Source organism: Rhinopithecus bieti, unplaced genomic scaffold (genome assembly GCF_001698545.2).
Source record: "Rhinopithecus bieti isolate Rb0 unplaced genomic scaffold, ASM169854v2 scaffold_2451, whole genome shotgun sequence".
In the NCBI taxonomy this organism is placed as follows: domain Eukaryota; kingdom Metazoa; phylum Chordata; class Mammalia; order Primates; family Cercopithecidae; genus Rhinopithecus; species Rhinopithecus bieti.
Window position 1 is genome coordinate 304467 of NW_016803687.1, and position 27941 is coordinate 332407.

Here is a 27941-nt window from a genome sequence, read left to right on the forward strand (position 1 = left end):
GACAGCAGAAGCACCCTGAACCACATTTTTTTTCTTTTTTTTTTTTTTTATTATACTTTAAGTTCTAGGGTACATGTGCATAACGTGCAGGTTTGTTACATATGTATATTTGTGCCATGTTGGTGTGCTGCACCCATCAACTCGTCAGCACCCATCAATTCATCATTTATATCATGTATAACTCCCCAATGCAATCCCTCCCCCGTCCCCCCTCCCCATGATAGGCCCCAGTGTGTGATGTTCCCCTTCCCGAGTCCAAGTGATCTCATTGTTCAGTTCCCACCTATGAGTGAGAACATGCGGTGTTTGGTTTTCTCTTCTTGTGATAGTTTGCTAAGAATGATGGTTTCCAGCTGCATCCATGTCCCTACAAAGGACGCAAACTCATCCTTTTTTATGGCTGCATAGTATTCCATGGTGTATATGTGCCACATTTTCTTAATCCAGTCTGTCACAGATGGACATTTGGGTTGATTCCAAGTCATTTTTGCAAGGTCTCAAGAATCTGGAAGGTGGAAATAGATGAGGAATCTCACAGATAATTCATATTTTCAGTTGACCTAGAATTATTTGACCTCCAGTTGAAGCAGAGATAAGAACCGCTACTCAACAAAGTGAGTTGCCCTTCAGTGTGGAAATAAACTGGCTAGGAGAAATAAAGGCTAAAAGCTTTCACGCACATACACAAATTTGTGTCATTACAAGTGTTTCCCATTCACCTGGAACACTGCTCTGGCTACTCTCACATACAAACTTCCTTATAAATTGCTGGTCTGGGAAGAATTCACCACATTAAAGTGAATAAAAATTTAAAAATGAACTAACACATAAGTTATACAAAACTACTGCAGTAACAAAATGGAAAAGGTATAAAAAGATATGGCAGATTAATGACAAAAGAAAAATGTTGCTAAGGAAAAAAAAAATGTTGCCACAAACATTATAAATATTTTGACTAAACATATTGCCTAAGAAGATTTTGGGGTCAACCACTTAAAATGGCTGTCATTAAAAAGTCAGGAAACAACAGATGCTGGTAAAGATGTGGAGAAATAGAAACGCTTTTACACTGTTGGTGGGAGTGTAAATTAGTTCAACCATTATGGAAGACAGTGTGATGATTTCTCATGGATTTAGAACAAGAAATACCATTTGATCCAGCAATCCCATTATTGGGTATATACCCAAAGGATCATAAATCATTCTACTATAAAGACACATGCACATGTATGTTTATTGCAGCACTACTCACAATAGCAAAGACTTGGAACCAACTCAAATGCCCATCAATGATAGACCAGATAAAGAAAATGAGGGGGGCGGAGCAAGATGGCCGAATAGGAACAGCTTCAGTCTCCAACTCCCAGCGCGAGCGACACAGAAGACCGGTGATTTCTGCATTGTCAACTGAGGTACTGGGGTCATCTCACTAGGGAGAGCCGGACAATCGGTGCTGGTCAGCTGCTGCAGCCTGACCAGCGAGAGCTGAAGCAGGGCGAGGCATCACCTCACCTGGAAGCGCAAGGGGGAAGGGGATCCGTTTTCCTAGCCAGGGGAACTGAGACACACAACACCTGGAAAATCGGGTAACTCCCACCCCAATACTGCGCTGTAAGCATACAGGCACACCAGGAGAATATATCCCAATCCTGGCCGGGAGGGTCCCACGCCCACGAAGCCTCCCTCACTGCTAANCCCTGGCTTGTTCATTATATATTGTATCAAAATACTACATGTATCCCCCAAATATGCACAACTATTATTTATAAATAAAAAAATCTTTAAAAAAGTATATTATTCTTGTCTCTCCCTAGCATTCCCTGCCTGCAAAAATACAGATCTAATTTTGTCCATTTTAAAATCAATATATCCTTCTGTTACTGTATCATATAAGCTTTACTTTTTTAAGTTTGTTTACATTTTTAATACTTTGCAAGGTCTGATTAAGTCATGTTTAGAGTCTAGACTGTAACTCATGAAAATGTAAGATAAGTGACAGTACATATTTTAATTGTAGAAGGAACTAAGTAGGTGTTTCCATTTGTGCTTTGATATAAAATCAACTAAGAAGCATGTAAAGTAGCAGTGTTCAATTCACAAACAATATTTATCCATAACTATGTCAGAAAAAGTGGCTAGTGATGTATTTACTGAACTGAATAGCAAGATTAAGTCATCTAAGACTACGCTCAGTCTCTTACTGAGGCCAAAGACATTATCATATATTTTTTTATTATAAAAAACATAATTTTTATGTAGTAACAATATGATTATTTGTAAAAATTAAATTATGTAGTTGAGGATTAAGTAAGTTGGCATTAAAAAGTTTAAAAAGAAGCTATGATATATACGTTACCTTTTAGAAGTGGATTATGTTTCAGTTTATAATTTTTTGACTTAAAATTTAATGTGAAAACTGTTACTATAATGTAAATTTTAACATTATTATTATTTGTATGATCTACATTCCTCTGTTAGAAACCAAATTGTTGGAAGGGCCTATGCAACAGTGAAAATAAAGTCTAGTGACATGATACTGTGGAAACACCAGTGACCAGTCTTGTCAACAAGGCACCAAGAACTGAATAAAGTCAGGTGCAGGAATCAAGGAAATAGATCTTGCAAGAGAAAAAAAAACCATTCAGTTTTGTTAATATTAACAATGACTTTTATGTAGTAGATTTTTCCCAGACCCTTTTTGTTTAAGTCACCTCTTCACACCTTCCAAAACTAGTTGTATGTTTGTTATGGGGAAAATCACCTATTTGTGGTCATTCTACTTGGCTCCTTACAGTTCATAGAACTGTGATTACAATGTTTTAGATCTTATCAGTAACTTCGTTCCACAAAGCCTTCACTTAATGATTTTAAGGAATTTTCAAGGCAAAATCATATAATTTTTACTTGTAAAATATCAATGAACTTTTGAAAGAAGTCATATTAGGTATATTGAAAACTTTAGCAGAATGTATAGAGAACTCTTATATACCCCTTCTCTTTTCCTCTTACCCTATATTACACAGTTTCCCCCATTATTATATTTTATTTTTAATGCTTCCTTAATTTTTGTACTGGGGAACTGGCAGAATTCTGGTATAACCTCCATAAATAAAATTTATTCTAAGCAATTTTAGATCTGCACACACTAGTTTAATGGTTAAAAGTATAATCTTTTGTGTCAAATGGTTGCATTTGTGAACAAATTCTGGTTCATTGCTTGCTTACCGTGGAACCTTGAGTGAGTTTGTTATCTTTGAGTCTCAATTCCTTTGTCTGTGATGTAGGAATAATATTATCTACCTCACATTTTTTTTTTGATATTTCTTTTTTTGATTTGTTTGTTGTTGAGACAGGGTCTTGCTGTGTTGCCCAGGCTAGAGTGCAGTGGAGCAATCATGACTCACTGCCGACTCAAGCTCCTGGGCCCAAGTGATCCTCCCTACTCAGCCTCCCGAAGTAGCTGGGACTACAGGTGCGTGCCACCATGCCTGTCTAATTTTTGTATTTTTTGGAGAGATGAGTTTTCGCCATGTTGCCCAGGCTGGTCTCAAATTCCTGAGCTAAAACGATCCTCTTGCCTCAGCCTCCCAAAGTTCTGTGATTACGGGTATGAGCCACCATGCCTGGCCTACATAGTTGATATGAGGATTAAATAGGATTATTTAAATACAGCGTTGATACAATGTCTATCTTAATAAGAATATATCATTATTTTTGTGTAATAAAAATAATGTCTTTTTTTTTTTTCCAATAAATGGTATGGATTTAAGGAACACTTAAGGAAACGTAATTTATGGCAGAAAGGAAAAATAATATGGTACAAAAAAAGAACACGGGCTACAGAGTGAAACTATTTGAATCCCTTTATCACTGCATAAAAACTGGGTGACTTTTGACAAGTTGTTTAAATTAACTGTTTTATTTTTTCAATTAAAAGATGAAAACATTTTTATTTATAAAATAGTTTATTTTATACTTTGAGAATTATCCATGTAAAACATAGAATTATATTTTGAGATAATCTATGTAAAACATCTCCTAAAGTGTGTTTAACATAAATGGTCAAAGTATATGTACTCCCTATAAGGAACAGGAGTATTTACTCTTTCCTGGGTGTGTGAGATGATAAAATATAAATATGGTAAGTGTGAACTATTTGGTTGATTTCAATTCAACACAACTTTTGACAAGTTTCTGTGCCAAAAGTTATCTAAATATGAAGCTCCCAACAGATTTCTAGTTATGATTTTATCATAAATGACTTTACTAAGATGTTATAGGTAAACAAACATGGCCACATCTCTGCATGGGCTGTTGTGGTGTCATACCCTCACTCTTTCACTCTAAATTCAAAGGACTCCACAGTTCTCAAATGGGTGATGTTGGCCTACTTGTCCAGCCTGTCTATGCTTTCATAGCTCTGCTATAAACTATTTATTATGACAGCCTGCCTGTGGAGGTGATTCTATGTAAATGATACATGTGTATATGTGGACGTACAAAGCTTTGGCATGGACATCTAAAAGGCTTTAGGTACCATGCAAGAGATGGACTTTTATTGGAAGTAAGGAGGTCAAGATTATCTTCTTCCTTATGGTGGTTTTTCTTCTGTGTTTTGCAATGTTGAAAAAGTCAGTGTGTGTTCTTGTCGAGAGACCATCCACTTGGAAAGGTCCAGCAAAGATGTGTGGTGGGGCTAAGAGTAAAGGAAATAGGAAATGAATTTATAGAGTTGACCCTGCTCCAGGATTTAAAATTAAGAGTTAAAAAGACTGTTGCTTTGTTGGAGAAGAAAGTAGATAGAATTTGTGATCAGAGGTATAGCTAGGAATTAAAAATGTGCATACATGTGGTATCTTTGACATATTTCTCAGGAACTTCAAGCATGCTCTTAGAAGAGTAGAAGGCACATATTTCAGAGGCGAATATTTAAGGGAAATAAATTTCTGGCTAGCAATTAACAAGGCAGTAAGTAATTATTGTTTTTTTTCCCCAAGAGATCCAAAGTAATTTAACATTTTAGATAAAAATATTTGACCTCAGGTAGCATGATGCCTCCAGCTTTGTTCTTTTTGCTTAGGATTGTCTTGGCTATATGGACTCATTTTGATTCCATATGAAATTTAAAGTAGTTTTTTTCTAATTCTGGGAAGAAAGGCAATGGTAGCTTGATGGGGATAGCATTGAATCTATAAATTACCTTGCAGTATGGCCATTTTCATGATACTGATTCTTCCTATCCATGAGCAATGAATGTTTTTCCATTTGTTTGTGTTCTCTTATTTTCTTGAGCAGTGGTTTGTAGTTCTCCTTGAATAGGTCCTTCACATCTGTTGTAAGTTGTATTCTTAGGCATTTTATTCTATTTATAGCAATTGTGAATGGGGGTTCACTCATGATTTGGCTCTCTGTTTGTCTATTATTGGTGTGTAGGAATGCTTGTGAATTTTGCACTTTGATTTTTTATCCTGAGGCTTTGCTGAAGTTGCTTATCAGCTTAAGAAGATTTTGGGCTGAGATGATAGGGTTTTCAGAACATACAATCATGTCATTTGCAAACAGAGACAATTTGACATTCTCTCTTTCTGTTTGAATACCTTTATTTTTTTCTCTTGCCTGATTTCCCTGGGCAGAACTTCCAATACTATGTTGAATAGAAGTGCAGTATGGTACTGGTACCAAAACAGATAAATAGACCAATGGAACAAAACAGAGGCCTTAGAAATAACAACACACATCTACAAACATCTGATCTTTGACAAACCTGAACAAAATAAGCAATGGGGAAAGGATTCCCTATTTAATAAATGGTATTGGGAAAACTGGCTAGCCATATGCATGAAACTGGACCCCTTCCTTACACCTTATACAAAAATTAACTCAAGATGGATTAAAGACTTAAATGTAAAACCTAAAAACCGTAAAAATCCTAGAAGAAAGCCTAGGAAATACCATTCAGGACATAGGCATGGTCAAAGACTTCATGACTAAAACACCAAAAGCAATGGTGATGAAAACCAAAATTGACAAATGGGATCTAATTATACTAAAGAGCTTCTGCTCAGCAAAAGAACTACCATCAGAGTGAACAGGCAACCTACAGAATGGGAGAAAATTTTTGCAATGTATCCATCTGACAAAGGGCTAATATCCAGAATGTACAAAGAACGTAAACAAATTTACAAGAAAAAACAACCATATCAAAAAGTGGGCAAAATATATGAACAGACACTTCTCAAAAGAAGACATTTATGTGACCAATAAACATATGAAAAAAAAGCTCATCATCACTGGTCACTAGAGAAATGCAAATCAAATCCATGAGATACCATCTCATGACAGTTATAATTTCTACTATAAAGATGCATGCACATGTATGTTTATTGCAGCACCGTTCACAGTAGCAAAGACTTGAAACCAACCCAAATGCCCATCAAGACTGGATAAAGAAAATGTGGTACATACACACCATGGAATACTATGCAGCCAGGAAAAAGATTGAGTTCATGTCCTCTGTAGGGACATGGATGAAGCTCGAAATCATCAACTGCAGCAAATTAATACAGGAACAAAAAACCAAACACTTCATGTTCTCACTCATAAGTAGGAGCTGAACAATGAGAACACACGGACACATAGAGGGAAACATCACACACCAGGGTCTGTTGGGGGGTGGAGGGAAGGGGAGGGAGAGCAGTAGGACAAATACCTAATGCATGTGGGGTTTAAAACCCAGATGATGGGATGATAGGTGCAGCAAACCACCATGGCACATGTATACCTATGGAACAAACCTGCACATTCAGCACATATATCCCAGAACTTAAAGTAAAATTTAAAAAAAGAGAGAAAGAAACCATAGCATAAAACCAAAAGATTTTGGGGCAAAAGGTATCACCTCTATTAAAGGAACAAACAAAAAGGATATAAAAGCTGAGGAGACATAATGGTGAGACAACAGAAAGTACGACTTGAGCCAACAGTTCAATAAAGTAGCAAAGAAAAAAAAATCATTTCCAGAAATGAAGAGAGAAGATGTAACATTGAAAATAGGATTGATAGATGTGAAAAACATGAAACAAAATAAAGGAAGAGTTTAAAAGGAGTAAAAGAAAATGATAGACATGGTAAACAGAAAAGAAGAAAGAAAACAAAAGAAGAAAGAAAAAATAATAGAAAACATGTTAAAGACATAGTTTAATAAAAAGTTACTGAAGTTAAATGAGATTAAAATCTTGAAACTGAAGGACATATCTTATCTCAGGGGAAAAGAGTTGCCACAGTAGGATGCTCACCAAAACACACCTCATAAATTTTACTGGAATACAGAAATAATCTTTTGAATAGCCAGGCAAAAAGAACAATCTGCCTGTAAAAAGCAAAGCTGCAGACTAGAAAGCAGTGATAAATGTTTACAAAATACTCAAGGAAAATAAGTGCAACATGAGATTTTTTATCCTAGCCTAAGTTATAAAATCAATAAAGATCTTAACTAACCAAAATTTTGAGAGGGAAAAGAAGTTGATAAATGCTGTATCATTTAAAATTAATAACACGAACCAGGGAGCCGGCAGTCAAGAATCTTCCCTGGGAGGTGGAGAAGATGGCAGCAGGTGTGGCCAATTGAAAGCCAAGGCTCCTCCATTGCATGTTTCCTTATCCCATCAGACTCACTTACCAAACACAGGTTTAAAGACAAAGCCACTAAGAATTTCAAGACTGCAGCTACACAGCATTAAACTCTTCTAAAGGCAAGGTCCTGTGTGATTGCAGGGTCTCATGCCCATGAAGCCAACCTCTCTTTCTTTCTGTGTGTGTATGTATATAACATATATATGTGTATGTGTACATTTATTGTATATGTGTGTATATATGTGTGTATATATGTATATGTGTATATATGTATATATGTGTATATATGTGTGTGTATATATATATACACACACACATGTATATACACACACATATATATATATTTCCTGCACATTTCTTCAGGCTTTTTATATTGTATGTGTGTATGTATGAGCATGAGTGTAGAAAAGAACAGATCATGCCCCTATTTTCTTCTGCAATTCCCTGAGTCATGGATCAGGCATGAGCAGAAAGAAAGTGAGGAGATTTGAGATGACTGTGACATTAAATTTTTAAATCGGATATCAGACTGACACATTTACCAAAATGGTCATACATTGAAATGTGGACATGTACATTTAGAAACTGTTTTACATGTTATTTATAATTAAGATCATGGGCAATTAATTCCACAGCATGCTAAGCAATTTAATATAATTGTCCTTGGTTATAATCTTGATGCCAAGAAACTCCTACTTTCTGATTTTTAGTTTCTTTCTTTCTACTCAGTCGTAACTGGGGGAAAATGTACTATGTTTGGTGGGCAATTTATAAAATCTAATAAAAGTGGATACACATATATTAAGTCATCTAACTATATAACTTAAGACTACAGATAGGAAAGGGATGGAAGAAAATAAATGAGGGGCTTTACCTATGTTACATTCATTTGATTCCTGCACAATGTTTCTGAAAAGCAGATACAAATATCCTCATTCCTACAAAGAACACAAATTAGGGAGGATAATATACTAACCAAGGCCATCAGCTAGTAAATGGATATGTAGCTCTATCTACTACAAAGTTTTATTACCTTTCTTTGCCTTTCTCATTGTCTTCCTTTCTTAAATATCTACCCTATGATCTGGTTTGGATCTGTGTCCCTACTAAATCTGAGGTTGAAATGTGATCCCCGGTGTTGGAGATGGGGTGTGGTAGGAGGTGTTTGGGCCATGGGGGTGGATCCCTCATGACTCTGTACTGTCCTCACCATAGTGAGTGGGTTCTCGGTAGATATGGTTGTTTAAGTGTGTGGCACCTACTCCCTCATTCCCTCATCCTCCCACCACTCTCTCTTGCCCCTGCTTTTACCATGCAACATGCAAACTTCTGCTTCACCTTCCGCCATGAGTAAAAGCTTCCTGAGGCCTCTCCAGAAGCAGATGTCTGCACTAGGCTTGTACAGCCTGCAGAACTGTGAGCCAATGAAACCCTTTTTCCTTATAAATTACCCAATCTCAGGTACTTCTTTATAGTGATGCAAGAACAGCATAACACACTGTACATTTACTAAGTGTCAAGCATTATGAAAGGTAGTACAAATACAGAAATGAGTGACTAAAGTGCTTGGGAGCACAAGATCCAAGCCTGAACTGTCAATATAGTAACTACAAGCCATGTACCTCTATGAGCACTTGAAATGTGACCAGTGTGATTTAAGATATGCTGTAAATTAAATAATACATCATATTTAGAAGACTTGGTAAAAAGCATATAAAATATATAACAATTTTTATATTGATTGCCTGTAGAAATAATTTTGGATATGAGGTCAAATAAAATGTATGTTTAAAATTTATTTCACCAATTTCTCTTTACTTTTAAATGTGAGTACCAAAATTTTAAGTTATAAGTGTGTCTCACATTTCATTTCTATTATACACCACTGATCTAAAGATACCATCTCAATCTTGCTTTAGGATATATACATGAATTACCTATCTGCAATTTTTAAATGTTATATTTCAAGATTATTTCAAGTAAGAAATACCTGTAATCCACTTTCTGCCACCATCAATACTTATTGACTGTATATTCAATCTCTCTTGAAATTTTAGAAGTCAAATTAAAATTAGCTAAATCATGTTGGTTTTTCTTTTCCTGATGGAGTACACAATGAGCAGGAGATACCTCAATTTCAGACACAGAAATTCTTCTAATAGATTTAAAACTCTTTTCTTACATCCCACAAGTCTCTCTTAGAGATCTGCTGAACACTTTTAACATCATAGCATGAATTTCTGCCAGCATGAAAAATTTTGATTGTTTATAATTTGGTACATTAAAATATTTTTCAAGTTTTCCTAAAGAAGAAGAGGCAAGATGTATTTTCAGATAATAAAACATTTGTGTCTTTATGAAATAATCTATTAATGTGAACAGTGGGGAATCATACATAATGGTATCTTTTCTATAATATTGTTACAGGCTGAAAGAGCAATATACATTTATAATTCAACATAAAATCAAACACCCCAAAGTTGTGTAAGATATAGTAACTATATTGATCAACTTGTAAGAATGACCGAAAATGTAATTCCAAAAAAATATGTACAATAGTGAGAAACACCAAATTTTGACTGAGAGTGCATGGACTAAAACTATCAAAAAAATCACACAAATCTATACTACGCTTTAGTTCATAACTAAACTAAACTGGTATTTTATGTACCACAAAATGCTCACTTTATAAGACCCTCCTACATTGAATCACTTTGTTTTGCCTTTTGATAAAACTGAAACTGTTTGATAAAAGTGAAATATTCCAGTTTTATCATCAAAACAAAATTTTCAAAATACATATAAGACAGTATGAGTATACACAAAGCAATATTACAAAATGGAACATATAAAGACATAGGAATCACAAGCCAGATACTGTGAGGCTTGAGGTAGTCACAAACTTTCTAATTTTAATTCCCTCATCTAAAAAACAGGAAAAGTAAGGATGGCCACGCCTGGGGAGCCTGTGAAACTCAAAGGAGAGCATACATAAAAGAAATGTGTTACCAGTAATGTGTGACACAAATTATGCTATTATATTAAAAATAAGTTTATGTTATTATTTTATTATAAACATCTACACTTCAATTAATGTTTTGAATAATTATTGTAACAAAATAAAATATTTTAAATATATTAAATTTCAGCATTTTCAACTCATTTGGAATCATCTTGGTATAGATTAATTACTAAAAGCACACCAAAAAATAAAAATATTTATGAAAAGATAGTTGATGATGACAATCGAATTTTGGGAGATAGCTGACCATAGAATTAAAAGGGTAAGCAGCAACAGCCTGAATGTACGTAGGCAAGCATCATCTACCTCCCACTGTACCTGTTGTGATACAGTAGATTCCTGCATGAAATAAAATCTATTTAGAATGTTTAAATTTTATTATTTAAAAAAAATCTATTTTCCACTTCCGAAATGGATTAAGAATACCTCCTTCCTTTCCTTACTTCCTTCAGCTGCCTTCATAAAGTATCAGAAGACCGGGAAAAACAGCACGGCTTTTGCTCTGATACTGAGCAATCCGTGGTGGGGCAGGCAGGTGGGAAGGCTGCTGGAGAGTTGGTGCACTGGTAAGTAGAGGCGGAATTCTCTTACAAGCCTTGAGAGAAAATGAACTGGACATTTTTTTCCAGTCACTGAAATGAAATAATTATATTAAACTTAACTACATAAAAAGTTCAAATTTGTATAACCAGTGTGTTTTAAGGAGAAGCAAAGGGAACAAAATCAGAAGGAAATAAACTAAGTTGTTGATCATGGCTGAGAGAGGGTGGTGGCATTAACAAAAGTTATTTCCATCTCTCCAAATGCTCTTTAATGTTTATGGGATACAAGAACATTCAAAATCCTCTCTTCTAGCTATTTTGTAATATACAATACCTTACTATTAACCATCATCACCCTACTGTACAACAGAACACCAGAACTTAAATCCTCTATCTCATTATAACTTTGTACCAGTTGACCAACGTCTTCCCATCCTCCTCCACCTCCCGCCTCCCAAATTTCTAATAACCACTGTTCTACTATTTGCTTCTATGATATCAATTTTTTTTTAGATTCCACACATGACTGAGATCACATGGTATTTTTCTTTTTGTGTCTGGTTTGTTTCACTAAACATGATGTCGTTGAGGTTCATTCATATTGTCACAAATGATGGGATTCATTCTTTTTATAGCTGAATAGTATTTTATTCTGTATATATGCCACATTTTGTCAACCATTCATCCATTGTTAAACATTTAGGTTGATTCTATATCTTGGCTATTGTGAATAGTGCTGCAAAAACATTGGAGTGCAGATATCTCAACAGACAGAATTCATTTCCTGTGGATATAAACCTAGTAGTTTGATTGCTGGATCATATATTAGGTCTATTTTTAACATTTTGAGAAACCTCTATACTGTTTTCCATGATTGCTGTACTAATTTATAATCCTACTAGCAGTATATAAGTGTTTCCTTTTCTCCGTATCTTCACCAATCCTTGTTTTCTTTTGTCTTTTTGATAATTGCCATTCTAACTAAAATGGGATGGTATCTCATTATGGTTTTGATTTACATTTTCCTGATGATTAGTGATGAGCATTATTTTGTTTGTTTTGGATTTTTTGTTTCGTTTTGCTGTGGAAAAGCTTTTCAATTTGATATAATCTTATTTGTCTATTTTTGTTTTTGTTGCCTGTGCATTTGAGGTCTCATTCTTGCCCAGCTCAATGTTGTGAAGCATTTTCCTTACGTTTTCTTCTAGTACTTTGATAGTTTTGGATTTAAGTCATTAATCCACTTTGAGTTTACTGTTGTATGTTAAGAGGTAGGGGTCTAGTCTTATTCTTTTTCATGTAGATATCCAATTACCCACCAATGTGTATGGAAGAGGCTGTCTTTTCACCAATGTGTGGTCTTGGTGGCACTTTTGTTGAAAATCAGTTGGCTGTAGATGTCGGAATTTATTTCTGGGCTCTCTGTTTTGTTCCCTTGTTCTATGTGATTGGTTTTTATGCCAGTACAATGCTGTTTTGGTTACTAAAGCTTTGTAATATATTTTGAAGTCATGTTGTGAAATGCCTCAAGCTTTGTACCTTTTACTCAAGACTGTCTTGGCTTTTTTGGGTCTCACGTGGTTCCATGTGAATTTTAAGGTTTTTTTCTATTTATGTGAAGAATATTGACATTTTCATATGGTTGCTTCAGGTAGTATAGCCACTTTAACAATATTAATTCTTCCAATTCATAAACATGGGACATCTTTCCATTTATTTGCACCTTCTTCATTTCTTCCATCAGTGTTTCATAGTCTTCAATGAAGGCACATTTCACAACCTTGGTTTAGTTTATTTCTAGGCATCTTAATTTTTTATAGCTATCATGGAATTGTTTCCTTGAGTTCTTTTTCAGACAGTTCATGATAAGCATATAGAAATGCTACTGATTTTTGTACGTTGATTTTGTATTGTGAAACTGTACTGAATTCATTTATTAGTTCTAATATTTTTTGGTGCAGTTGTTGGAGTTTTCTATACATAAGATCATGTTGTCTTCAAACAGGAACAATTTGACCTTCTCCTTTCCAATTTGGATGCATCTTGTTTCTTTCTCTTGCTTAATTGCTTGGATGAAGACTTCTGGTACTATGTTGAATGGAAGTGGTAAAAAAAAATGGGTATCTTCATCTTGTTTCCAGTCTTAGAGGAACAGTTTGGCGTTAGCAGTGTGTTTGTCATAGATGGCCTTTATTGAGTTAAGGTACATATCTTCTATATTTAATTTGTTGAGAGTTTTTATCAGGAAATGATGTTGAATTTTGTCAAATGCCTTTCCTAAAAATGTTGAAATAATCATACAGTTTTTGTTTTCCTTTCTGTTAATGTGGTATATCACATTTATTGGTTTTCATATGCTGAACTATCCTTGCATGCCTGGGATAAATCCCACCTGATCCTATTGAATGATCTTTTTAATGTGCTGCTGGATTTATTTTGCTAGTATCCTGTTGAGAATGTTTGCATCTATGTTCGTCAGGGATATTGAATTGTAGTTTTGTTGTCGTTGTGTCCTTTTCTGTTTGGGAATCAGTATATTGCTGGGCCTCACAAAATGAGCTTGAAAGTATTCTCTCCTCCTTTATAGAAGAGTTGAAGGAGCATTGGTTTTAGTTCTTTTTTAAATACTTTGCAGATTTCAGCAGTGAAGTCATCAGGTCCTGAGCTTTTCTTTGATGAAAGATTTTTTGTTACTGATTCAATTTCCTCACTCACCCTTGGTCTGTTTAGATTTTCTATATCTTCATAATTTAACGTTGGTAGGTTGTAAATGTCTACGAATTTATATATTTCTTCTATGTTATCCAATTTGTTGAGGTATAGTTTTTCACAATAGTTTCTTTTGAACCTTTGTATTTCTGTGGTATCAGGTAGTAAAGTCTACTTTTTTATTTCAAATTTTGTTCAGTTGAGTCTTCTCTATCTTAGTCTGGCTAACGATTTGTCAATATTGGTTATGTTTCTTAAAAAATTCTTTGTTTCATTGATCTTTTGAATTGGTTTTCAGTCTGTATTTTGTTTATTTTTGCTCTGAGATTTATTATTCCCCACCCCACCAATTTTGGGTTTAGTTTTCTTGGTGTTTTAGTTCCTTGCAGTGCATTATCATGTTGTTTATTCAAAATCTTTCTTCCTTTTTGATGTAGGCATTTATTGCTATAAACAACTCTGATTTAACTGCTTTTGCTATGTCCCATGGGTTTTGGTATGTGTTTTCATTCTTGTTTGTCATGAGGAATTGTTAAATTTCCCTTCTAATTTCTTCAGTGACCCACTGGTTATTTAGGAGCATGTTGATTAATGTCTGTGTTTTTGTTATGTTTCTGAATATTTTCTTGTTGATTTCTAGCTATATACCATTGTGATCAGAAAAGATACTTGATATAATCCCTATCTTCTTAAATTTGTTGAAACTTGTTTTGTGGCCTAACATATGATCTATCCTGAAGAATGTTCCATGTGCAGATGTTGGATGGCATGTTCCATAAATGTCTTTTAGGTTCATTTGGTCTATAGTGCAGCTTAAGTCCAATATTTCTTTATTTTTTATCTTAATGATCTGTCCATTGTTGAAAGTTGGGTGTTAAAGTGCTCTACTATTTTTGTATTGCAGCCTATCTTTCACTATAGATGTAATAATATTCACTTTATATATTTGGGGCTCTGGTGCTGGGTGAATATATATTTACAACTGTTACATCCTCTGGGGGAGTTGATCCCTTTATCACTATATAATAACCTTCTCTGTTTCTATAATTTTTTAATTAAAGCCTATCTTTTTACATAAGCATGGCTATTACTGCTCAGTTTTGTTTACCATTTGCAAAGAATATCTTTTTCTATTCCTTCACTTTCAGTCTATGTTTGTCTTAAAAAGCAAAGTGAGTGCCTTGTTGGCAGCATACAGTTGGGTCTTGTTTTTTTGTCCATTCACTCACTCTGTATCTTTTAATAAGGGGATTTAATCCATTTACATTCTAGGTTATTATCAATAGATAAGAACTTACTCCTGCAACTTTGTTCCTTGTTTTCTGATTGTTTTTTAGGTCCTTTGTTCCCCTTTTGTTGTTTCCCTCTCTAGATTGGTAGTGTTTTTGTGATGCTAAGCTTTGTTTCTTTTCTCTTTCGCTTTTGTGTATTTACTGTAATTTCTTTCCTTGTGGTTACTATAGCACTAACATAAAGAGTCTTGTAATTATAATAGCTAATATTAAGCTGATAACATTCTTAGTTCAGTGAACATAAAAGTACTGTAGACATTTTCCCTCTACCCTACAATTTATATTTTTTCCCTAATTTATATCTTTATGTAGTATGCGTTCCTCAGCAACTAATGGTATCTGTTGCTTTTTTTAACCATTTCTACTTTAAACTTTTATACTAGAACACTGAAAGATTTGGATTGCACCATTAGAGCATTGGGGTATTCTGAGCTTGATTGTGTAGTTACCTCTACTGGTGAGTTTTATGCTTTCATATGTACTCATGATAGTAATTATCATCCTCTAGTTTACAGTTGTAATATTCCCTTAAGCATTTCTTGTAAGGCTAGGTCAGTGATAAATTCCCTCAGCTTTTGCTTGTCTGGGAAGATCTTTATTTCTCCTTTACTTCTGAAGGAAACCTTTGCTAGGTATAGTATTCTTTACCAACAGTTAGTTTTCTCTTTTTTTAGTATGTTGAATATACCATCCCATTCTCTTCTAGCCTGGATGGTTTCAGCTGAGACATCTGCTGATAATATAGCAGGAATTTTAGTTTCTGTAACTTGATGTTTCTCTCATGCAGCCTTTAGAATTCTCTGTGTTTGACATTTGACAGTTTGATTATAATGTACATCAGAGAAGATTTTTGAAGGTTGAATCTAATTCAGAATTTTTGAAATCCCTGGACATTGATGATCATACCTTTCCCTAGACTTGGGAAGGTTTCAGTAATTATTTAATTAAAGAGGTTTTATGTACCCTTCTCCATTTCTTCCCCCAGCATCCCTATAATGCAAATTTTAGTTCACTTAATGATGTTCCCTAAGAACCATTTTAAATTTTTTTTTCCTCTGGATTATTTTGAAAGCAAGTTTAGAAATTTTTCTGCTTGATTAGTCTGTTGTTGAAGCCCTCAATTATATTTTTACTTCAGTCATTGAATTCTTCAGCTCTTTTCTGTGTGGTTCTTTTCTATGATATCTATCTCTTTATTGGATTTCTTATTCAGAATATAAACTTTTTTCCTGATTTTACTGAATTATTTGTCTATATTCTTTTATATCTCCCTGAGCTTACTTAACATCATTATTTTGAATTCCTTTCAGGCATTTCATAAATATCCTTTTCTTTGGGGTCTGTTACCATAGACTTTTTTGTTCCATTTGGGGTGTCATATTTCCTTGCTTTTTCATGTTTCTTATGTCCCCACATTGAGATCTGTGCATCCAATGGAGCCATCACTTTTTCTAACTTTATGGAGTAGCTTTTGTAGGGAGAGACATTTTCCTGCAGATTGTCCTAGAGTGTCAGTTGGCTGTGGTGCATTGCCTTTGGTTCTGTGAGGACTCAGTAGCATCATCTCTGTGCAATTTCTATAATTATAATCCTCCTCATTATGTCTGTGATTGTCTCAATGGCTAAGATGTGAGAATTTGTGACAACAATGCAAGTTTTGTTGGGGACAAGGGCACTGGGTTGATTGTCAGGCCAAGCATGTTTACTCATAATGGATCAACAGTTTGTGCAATGGACTTTCTAAGGGTGCAGGGCTGCTGCCAGACTGGCTGTCTGGAAAGGCAACAGGTGGGGTTACAAGCAAGTTCTGCAAGTCAGGTGGTTGTGGGTTGGTCTCTCCAGAGAGGCAGGGCCACCACTGTCCTGGCTTTCAAGCTGGACATAGGCATATACAGCCTCAGTGGGCCAGCTGGCTATGCAATGCCAGTGTGCACAGGTGCAGCAGGCCAGCTAGCTATTAGGCAGCTTCTTCACTATGCAGGTCTTTTCATTCCCTGGAAAGAGTCTAGGTACATGGATTTGGACACCAAATTATCAACTGTTTTGTTGGACCTAGGCTCCGAAAAGTCAGAATTGCAGTGCTGCAGAAACCCATATGAATGTGGTGGAACAATTGTAGGACCTCACAAATGGAAAGAGTCAGTGCCTACTGGCCCCTGGGGTAGGACACAGTCCGGTAGTAGGTCCAGCTTCAAGATGGTGCCATTCCATAGCAACTTAAATCATAGCAAAGGAAGGTACTAAACATGGACCCCTATCCCCAGACCATTCAGCAGCACAAACTCCTAGCAATTCTCCTAATTGGCTTCAGATCCTGTGAGGACTAAAGGACTCTCCTGTGGTAAACTACTGGCATCTACGACAGTAATGAGGACTACTGAGGGGTCTCCACCTTACCTTTTCCTTGTAAGAAGAAGTCTTCCTTGACTCGGAGACTGTTCTAGCAGGGAAGACAGTGTATGTATCAGAGGCAGGGTGCCTCACTCACCTTTCTATGGTGCTGTCCTGTACCTCCATGCTCCACAGATTTTGCTGCTCCTCTGGTGCTATCCAGCAAACTTCCTCAGTCACTCCAGATGAAATATACTTGTCTACTTGTTGTTTTGGTCTCTCTTTGTGGGGAGACAAATGCCAGGCCATGCTATCACTGGTTTACGAGCTCATTTTAGAGAGAGATTGCTATCCTAACAACTCTAATTCATCTTATTCAGAGAAGGTTCCATCACACTAATTGGACAATAATTTCATATGGAACATAACATTTAGAAAATGTTAATTATTGGCAGACCCACCCTCAATCTGGGTGGGCACCATCTAATCAGCTGCCAGTGTGGCTAGGATAAAAGCAGGTGGAGAAAGGTGGAAGGACTCAACTGGCTAAGTCTTCTGGCCACCATCTTTCTCCCATGCTGGACACCTGCCCTCAAACATCAGACTCAAAGATCTTCAGCTTGTGGACTCTGGGACCTACATCAGTGATTTGCCAGGGGTGCTCAGGCCTTTGGCCACAGACTGAAGGCTGCACTGTTGGCTTCCCTATTTTTGAGGTTTTGGGACTCAGACTGGCTTCTTTGCTCCTTAGCTTACAGAAGGCCGATTGTGGGACTTCACCTTGTATGAGTCAATACTCCTTAATAAACTCCCCTTCATTCCTGGGTAAGATGGCCAAATAGGAGCAGCTCCAGTCTGCAGCTCCCAGTGAGACCAATGTAGAAGGTGGGTGATTTTTCTAACTGAGGTACCCGGTTCATTTCATTTGAACTGGCTACACAGTGGGTGCAGCCCACGGAGGGCAAGCAGAAGCAGGGTAGACCATCGCCTCACCCAGGAAGCACAAGGAGTTAGAGAACTCCCTTCCCTAGCAAAGGGAAGCCATGAGAAACTGTGCTGTGAGGGATGGTGCTATCTGGCCCAGATACTATGCTTTTCCCATGGTCTTCACAATCCACAGACCAGGATATTCCCTCAGGTGCCTACACCACCAGGGCCCTTGGTTTCAAGCACAAAACTGGGTGGCCATTCAGGCAGACACCAAGCTAGCTTCAGGAGTTTTTATCCATACCCCAGTGACACCTGGAATGTCAGCAAGACAGAACCGTTTACGCCCCTGGAAAGAGGATTGAAGCCAGGGAGCCAAGTAGTCTTGCTCAGCAGATCCTACCCCCACAGAGCCCAACAAGCTAAGATCCACTGGCTTGAAATTCTCGCTGTCAGCACGGTAGGCTGGAGTTGACCTGGGACACTAGAGCTTGGTGGGGGGAGGGACATCTGCCATTACCGAGACTTGAGCAGGCAGTTTTCCCCTCACAGTGTAAACAAAGCTGCCCAGAAATTCAGACTGGGCAGAGGCCACCACAGCACCACAAAGCCACTGTAGCGAGACTGCCTCTCTAGATTCCTCCTCTCTGGGCAGGGCATCTCTGAAAGAAAGACAGCAGCCCCATTCAGGGACTTAAAGATAAAACTCCCATCTCCCTGGGACAGAGCACACGGGGGAAGGGATGGCTGTGGGCACAGTTTCAGCAGACTTAAACGTCCTTGCCTGCCAGCTCTGAAAAGAGCAGTGGATTTCCCAGCACAGCACTCGAGCTCTGCTAAGAGACAGACTGCCTCCTCAAGTGAGTTCCTGACCCTCCATGCCTCCTGACTAGGAGACACCTCCCAGTAGGGGTCAACAGACAACTCATACAGGAGAACTCTGGCTGGCATCTGGTGGGTGCCCCTCTGGGACAAAGCTTCCAGAGGAAGGAGCAAGCAGCAATCTTAGCTGTTCTGCAGCCTCTGCTGGTGATACTCAGGCAAACAGGTTCTGGAGTAGACCTCCAGCAAACTCCAGCAGATCTGCAGAAGAGGGGCCTGTTAGAAGGAAAACTAACAAACAGAAAGGAATAGCATCAACATCAACAAAAACGACAACCACACAAAAACCCCATCTGAAGGTCACCAACAGCAAAGACCAAAGGTAGATAAATCCATGAAGATGAGGAAACCAGTGCAAAAAGGCTAAGAATTCCAAAAACCAGAACACCTCTTCTCCTCCAAAGGATCACAACTCCTCCCCAGCAAGGGAAAACTGGACAGAGAATGAGTTTAACAAATTGACAAAAGTAGGCTTCAGAAGGCGGGTAATAATAAATGCCTTGGAGCTAAAGGAGCATGTTCTAACCCAATGCAAGGGAGCGAAGAACCTTGATAAAAGGTTACAGGAATTGCTAACTTGAATAACCAGTTTAGAGAAGAACATAAATGACCTGATGGAACTGAAAAACACAGCATAAGAACTTCGTGAAGCATTCACAAGTATCAATAGCCGAATTAATCAAGCAGAAGGATATCAGAGATTGAAAATCAACTTAATGAAATAAAGCATGAAGACAAGATTAGAGAGGAATGAAAAGGAATGAACAAAGCTTCCAAGAAATATGGGACTATGTGAAAAGACCAAAACTACATTTGTTTGGTGTACCTGAAAGTTACAGGAAGAATGGAACTAAGTTGGGAAACACTCTTCAGGATATTATCCAGGAGAACCTCCCCAACCTAGCAAGACAGGCCAACATTCAAATTCAGGAAATACAGAGAATACAACAATGATACTCCTCGAGAAGAGCAACCCAAAGACACATAATCATTAGATTCACCAAGGTTGAAATAAAGGAATAAAAATAAACATTAAGGGCAGGCAGAGAGAAAGGTCGAATTATCCACAAAGGGGAGCTCATCAGACTAAGAGCGGATCTCTCTGCAGAAACCCTACAAGCCAGAAGAGAGTGGGGGCCAATATTTAACATTTGTAAATAAAGGAGTTTTCAAACCAGAATTTCATGTCCAGCCAAAGTAAGCTTCATAAGTGAAGGAGAAATAAAATCCGTTACAGACAAGCAAATGTTGAGGGATTTTGTCACCACCAGGCCTGCCTTACAAGAGCTCCTGAAGGAAGCACTAAATATGGAAAGGAAAAACTGCTATGAGCCACTGCAAACACATATCAAAATGTAAAGACCATCAACATTGCCTCTCAGGGTGGTGGGGGGGAAGAGGAGGGATAGCATTAGGGGAAATGCCTAATGTAGATGAGGGATAGATGGGTGCAGCAAACCACTATGGCACATGTATACATATGTAACAAACCTGCACATTCTGCACGTTTTCCAGAACTTAAAGTATAATAATTTTTAAAAATGTGAATTATTATGAGTAAATGCTGAAGTAAAATTAAATAACGAATATTAGGACTTTAAAGAAAGTGTTTGGTCAGAGCTGATCAACATGAAGAGCAGGAAGAAATACCAATTAATAGAAATGTATAAAATAAAATCAATGTAATAAAGAGAAAATCAGCAAAACTAAAAGTTGGTTTTTAAAAGAAGAAGAAAATAAAGTTGCAAGTACTTCAGCTTTTTGCTGTGCTGCTGGATTCGGTTTGCCAGTATTTTATTGAAGATTTTTGCATGGATGGTTCATCAGGGATATTGATCTAAAATTCTTTTTTGGTTGTTGTTGTTGTGTCTCTGCCAGGCTTTGGTATCAGGATGATACTGGCCTCATAAAACGAGTTAGGGAGGATTCCCTCTTTTTCTATTGATTGGAATTGTTTCAGAAGGAATGCTACCAACTCTTCTTTGTACCTCTGGTAGAATTTGGCAGTGAATCCATCTGGTCTTGGATTGTTTTTGGTTGGTAGGCTATTAATTATTGCCTCAATTTCAGAGCCTGTTATTGGTCTATCCAGGGATTCAGCTTCTTCCTGGTTTAGTCTTGGGAGAGTGTATTTTATCCAGAAATTTATCCATTTCTTCTAGATTTTCTAGTTTATTTGCATAGAGGTGTTTATAGTATTCTCTGATGGTAGTTTGTATTTCTATGGGATCAGTGGTGATATCCCCATTATCATTTTTTATTGCATCTATTTGATTCTTCTCTCTTTTCTTCTATATTAGTCTTGCTAGTGGTCTATCAATTTTGTTGATCTTCTCAAAAAACCAACTCCTGGATTCATTGATTTTTTTTAAGGGTTTTTTGTGTCTCTATCTCCTTCAGTTCTACTCTGATCTTAGTTATTTCTTGCCTTCTACTAGCTTTTGAATGTGTTTGCTCTTGCTTCTCTAGTTCTTTTCATTGTGATGTGAGGGTGTCAATTTCAGATCTTTCCTGCTTTCTCTTGTGGGCATTTAGTGCTATAAATTTCCCTCTACACACTGCTTCAAATGTGTCTCAGAGATTCTGGTATGTTGTATCTTTGTTCTCATTGGTTTCAAAAAACATCTTTCTTTCTGCCTTCATTTCGTTATGTACCCAGTAGTCATTCAGGAGCAGGTTGTTCAGTTACCATGTAGTTGAGCGATTTTGATTGAGTTTCTTAATCCTGAGTTCTAGTTTGATTGCCCTGTGGTCTGAGAGACAGTTTGTTATAATTTCTGTTCTTTTACATTTGCTGAGGAGTGCTTTACTTCAACTATGGGTGCCCCTCTGAGGCACAGCTTCCAGAGGAAGGATGAGGCAGCAACATTTGCCCTTCTGCAATATTTGCTGTAGTGCAGCCTCCACTGGTGATACCCCAGCAAACAGAGTCTGGAGTGGACTCCAACAAACTCCAACAGACCTGCAGCTGAGGGTCCTGACTATTAGAAGGAAAACTAAAAAGAAGAAAGGACATCCACACCAAAACCCCATCTGTATGTCACCATCATCAAAGACTATAGGTAGATAAAACCACAAAGATAGGGAGAAACCAGAGCAGAAAAGCTGAAAATTCTAAAAATCAGAGTGCCTCTTCTCCTCCAGAGGAAAATAGCTCCTTGTCAGCAATGGAACAAAGCTGGACAGGGAATGACTTTGATGAGTTGAGAGAAGAAGGCTTCAGATGATTATGATCGGTATTAACAAACTCCTCTGGGCTAAAGGAGGATGTTTGAACCCATAGCAAAGAAGCTAAAAACCTTGAAAAAAGATTAGACAAATGGCTAACTTGAATAAACAGTGTAGAGAAGACCTTAAATGACCTGCTGGAGCTGAAAACCATGACATGAGAACTACATGGTGCATGCACAAGCTTCAGTGGTCAATTCGATCAAGTAGAAGAAAGGGTATCAGTGATTGAAGATCAAATGAATGAAATGAAGCAAGAAGAGAAGTTTAGAGAAAAAAAGAGTAAAAAGAAATGAACAAAACCTCCAAGAAATATGGGACTATGTGAAAAGATGAAATCTACGTCTGATTGGTGTACCTGAAAATGATGGGGAGAATGGAACCAAGTTGGAAAACACTCTTCAGGATATCATCCAGGAGAACTTCCCCAACCCAGTAAGGCAGGCCAACATTCAAATTCAGGAAATATAGAGAACACCACAAAGATACTCCTCGAGAAGAGCAATTTCAAGACACATAATTGTCAGATTCAACAAAGTTGAAATGAAGGAAAAAATGTTAAGTGCAACCAGAGAGAAAGGTCGGGTTACCCACAAAGGGAAGCCCATCAGACTAACAGCGAATCTCTCGGCAGAAACACTACAAGCCAGAAGAGAGTGGGGGCCAATATTCAACGTTCTTAAAGAAAAGAATTTTCAACCCAGAATTTCATATCCAGCCAAACTAAGCTTCATAAGTGAAGGAGAAATAAAATCCTTTATAGACAAGCAAATGCTGAGAGATTTTGTCACCACCAGGCCTGCTTTACAAGAGCTCCTGAAGGAAGCACTAAACATGGAAAGGAACAACCAGTACCAGCCACTGCAAAAACATGCCAAATTGTAAAGACCATTGATGCTAGGAAGAAACTGCATCAACTAATGAGCAAAATAACTAGTTAATATCATAATGACAGGATCAAATACAAATATAATGATATTCACCTTAAATGTAAATGGACTAAATGCTCCAATTAAAAGACATGGACTGGCAAATTGGATAAAGAGTCAAGACTCATTAGTGTGCTGTATTCAGGAGACCCATCTCATGTGCAGAGATACATATAGGCTCAAAATAAGGGGATGGAGGAAGATCTACCAAGCAAATGGAAAGCAAAAAAGCAGGGGTTACAATGCTAGCCACTGCTAAAACAGACTTTAAACCAACAAAGATCAAAAGAGACAAAGAAGGCCATTACATAATGGTCAAGGGATCAACGCAACAAGAAGAGCTAACTATCTTAAATATATATGTACCCAATACAGGAGCACCCAGATTCATAAAGCAAGTTCTTAGAGACCTACAAAGAGACTTAGTCAATCACACAATAATAGTGGGAGACTTTAACACCCCACTGTCAACATTAGACAGATCAACAGGAAAGAAAGTTAACAAGGATATCCAGGAATTGAACTCAGCTCTGCACCAAGCAGACCTAATAGACATCTACAGAACTCTCTACCCCAAATCAACAGAATACACATTCTTCTCAGCACCACATCACACTTATTCCAAAAAAGGATAAGTTTTTTGTTATTGTTTTTATTTCTAGGAGAGTTCTAGGCCACCAGAGGTAGGTATGAACCATGAAAGCAAACTCTAAATGACTTTAAACCCCCATGTGATATAGCTTTCTTATATTTTCTGAATTCAATTATTTACACTTTCATGCCAGTTTGGCCAGGTTTTAAAAATTATTTTTTCATATTTAAGCAGCATTATTAGGTATTCTGTACTCAGAAGTCTTTCTTTGCAGAGTTGTTCATCATATTCTCAGAAAAGATACAATGAAACAAAACACACTGATGATTTTTTTCAGGTGTATTTTTTATTAAAAATGAAACAGCTTATTTGAGCTCCTTAGAGCCAGAGGAAAATACTTAATCTAATTGGGTAAATTTCCTCATTAAATAGAAAAAAATGTGATAACTGGTACAACACTTTTACAAAATAAAATGCCAGTACCTTAATTAATCCAGCAAAATATAGTAAGCCCTTTTTATGTGCTATACATTATTCTACTTCTAAAGGATTTAGTATGAACAAATTAGCCAACACTAACTGCCTTTATGGAGATTATATTCTAGCAGGAGGAGGCAAACAATACCAGATAAGTAAAACAGGCAGTATATCTTGCTATCTTAAATGCTAGAAATCAAAGAAAGAGAAGTAGGTAGGTCTGGAGGATGTGGCTATGCCTATGACAGAGTAGTCAGGGATGGCCTTACATTTTTTGGAGAGGCCTTTGGGCAAAGCATGAAAATAGTGATGGATTGACGCCTGTAATCTCCAAAGAAAAACTTTCCAGGCAGAGAGAACATGTACACAGTTCCTGAGTTTGACATGTTAGGTTGGAAATGTCTATTAAAAATTAAAAATCCAGGTGGAACTGTTAATTAAGAAGTTGAACATGAGCTGGAGTTTTGGAGCATAACCAGTCTGGAGAAAAAAGTGTGGAATCATCAATTAATGGTACTTAAAGTCATGATCTAGATAAAATTACCAAGACAATGTTGTTTAGTCAGAGAAGAAATTAAAAACTTGATATCTGGGCCTACTGTAAGCCTAAGGCTCCCAGTAGGGATTTAAAAATTGTTTGCATATAGAAAGTGGTCTGGTTAAACAGTAGTGCTCTTCAAAGTGAGATTTTGAAAATATTCAAAGTTATCTAGACCATAATTATTGGAGAATGTATGTATTATGATGGAGGGCAAAATCATGGGAGGAAAAGAGCTCAAGGAATAGAAAAGTGAATGGATTAAAAGATGATATCTATCCAAGATAAATATCACCAAAAACTATGAAAAGATTAGTGTTAGAGAAATTGACAAGTATCAGGGTCTACATGTCTTTAAAGGTATGCAAGCATGGATACAAATCAATAGATTACTATAAGAAGGAGAGGATATAGTTTGATGACATGAGATTCAAAGCTGAGCATGCTAGGGAAGAGGAAGGGAGAATGGTTTAGAAACAGCAATGAGGAGCAAGGAGGAAACCACCCCACCACCAGTCCCAGAGGTATGAGGCATGGGAGGAAAAAAACCCAGCACCACTTGAAAGGGTGGCAGGGGAAGAAATGTCTTCAGGGCACAGATTTCAGTTAAGTGAGGAAGGGGAAGGAAACACTCAGATGAGATTAAGGATTCAGAGTTTTTGCTATGAGTTCAGGGAGCACAATGGATGAATTTCAGGAGTGGGATGGTTGAGGGGTGACATCAGAAAAGAAGATATACAAAATTACATAGAGTTGGGTTTTAGTGATCGCAGGTAGCCTGGAAGTCCTAGGTGTCTTGTGGAGACTGAGGTAGACAGAGCTTAAATACATAATGAGATCCATCTTAAGAGTCTGAAGGCTGTCAACTTGGCAAGTAGAGAGAAATAAAAAATCTTGCCAGGAGCTGACTTTAGGGGATCCCTCTTCTCTCCTGCCAATGACTATGTAGATTTGTTTTTAATATCTGAGAAGCAGCCATCCAGAAAGAGGAAATTTTCTAACTTTTTATCTCTTTCTTTGAGGGCTGTTTCATTCTTTCCTTGAGGATTATAGATGATGAAACTAAGCCCAGAGGTTTGAAGAGATTTGCACCAGGCCACACAGAGAGTTGGTTATTATGTAGAGCACTATTAGCTTTTTTTCTTTTGAAAAAGTCTCTTAAAGTATTTCTCTTAACACAAGAGTTTCTGCCATGGGTCTATTTCCTTACAAAAGCTTTAAAATGATCAGTAAAGTGAACACTTGAGGAGTATCAATTTAAGAGTGGCCTACCAAATGTATCAAAATAGAAGAGCAAAAGGCAGAGTCAAGGTCTCTAGCAGGATAACATTGACAATAGCAAAAATAACAGAGTCCAGAAAGGGCTATAGTTATTGTATTTACACAAAACCATAAACCTCACTTCCATTTCCTGAGTTCACAATGTGATAGCGAAAGTCCGCCAATGTTGTGATGGGGTGTGTCTTGTGATTATAGTAACATGTCCTTTAGGACAGGATCAAAGCTAAGTAATCAAACACCATGTTTTTGAGTATGTTATGCTCAAATGTAGGAAGTTGTGACTAATTATGGTAGCTCAATTTTATTAAGCACCAGGAAGTACATTATGCACTTGACAAGCATCATGTAAACACTTTGAGATTGGAATTGGTATTATCCAATGTAGGATAGGAATGTAGGAAGTTGTGACTAATTATGGTAGCTCGATTTTATTAAGCACCAGGAAGTACATTATGCACTTGACAAGCATCATGTAAACACTTTGAGATTGGAATTGGTATTATCCCCCCATTATCCAATGAAGAAATTGAGTCACAGTGCAATTAAGTAACTTGGATAAGATTTGAAGCTAGAAACTGGTAAAGCCAGAATTTTAACCTCATTAGAGTAACTCCAGTGCTTTCACTATTAATTGCTATACCATACTGCTTTAAAAGGCAAGGCTTCAAAATGAAATAGATAGATGATTTTTTTAATCAAATGGATAGAAATCATAACTTGCCTTATATCTTATGTTCTAATTTCCTTTTCTTTTTCCTTTAATAAGAATAATTATTTATTCTAAAGAAGAATTGAGGACCTCCAGTTCCAAAATGGCAGCATAGAAGCAAGCTAGCATAACCTCCTAGAAAACCATAAGCAAATATACAGTGCCAAGATTATTACGAGAAATATACCAAAATTCAAATACAAAAGTTATGAATACAAGTCAGTTACTGGGGTCACAAAGAAGTGAAAAAACTTCATGTAGGCAGTAAGAGAATTGGCACATCCATAATGCCTCACCCCACATTCTGCCTGGCACCAAGTGTGCAAAAAATACTCCCCCAAATCACTGTTTTGACTGGAAAAGTGAGATCAAAGTGAACAAACAGCTTACTCACCATCTTGGGCTCTCTCACCGGAGATCTGTCCCTCCTCTGGCCCATAGGAAGCATTATTAGTGCCTGAAAGAAGAAATATCCCTGAGGACAGGTAGAGACAAAGTAGAGATGCAGGACTACCATCTCCAGCTCGGGAAACTGCTCTATAACTTGGCCAAAGGCCAAATAAGAGTGACTTTTCAGCCGGGCGCGGTGGCTCAAGCCTGTAATCCCAGCACTTTGGGAGGCCGAGACGGGCGGATCACGAGGTCAGGAGATCGAGACCATCCTGGCTAACATGGTGAAACCCCGTCTCTACTAAAAATACAAAAAACTAGCCGGGCGAGGTGGCGGGCGCCTGTAGTCCCAGCTACTCGGGAGGCTGAGGCAGGAGAATGGCGTGAACCCGGGAGGCAGAGCTTGCAGTGAGCCGAGATTGCGCCACTGCACTCCAGTCTGGGCGACAGAGCGAGACTC

General features: G+C 37.2%; 1 protein-coding gene across 1 annotated transcript in view; it reads right to left on the bottom strand.

Moving 5' to 3' along the window:
• LOC108514446 (uncharacterized) overlaps positions 1 to 27941 on the bottom strand; it is a 191047-nt gene that overhangs the window by 85448 nt on the left and 77658 nt on the right. Inside the window, exon 7 of the mRNA XM_017850721.1 lies at positions 27486 to 27548. Coding sequence (XP_017706210.1) covers positions 27486 to 27548 — 63 coding nt within the window. The remainder of the gene's footprint in view (positions 1 to 27485; positions 27549 to 27941) is intronic.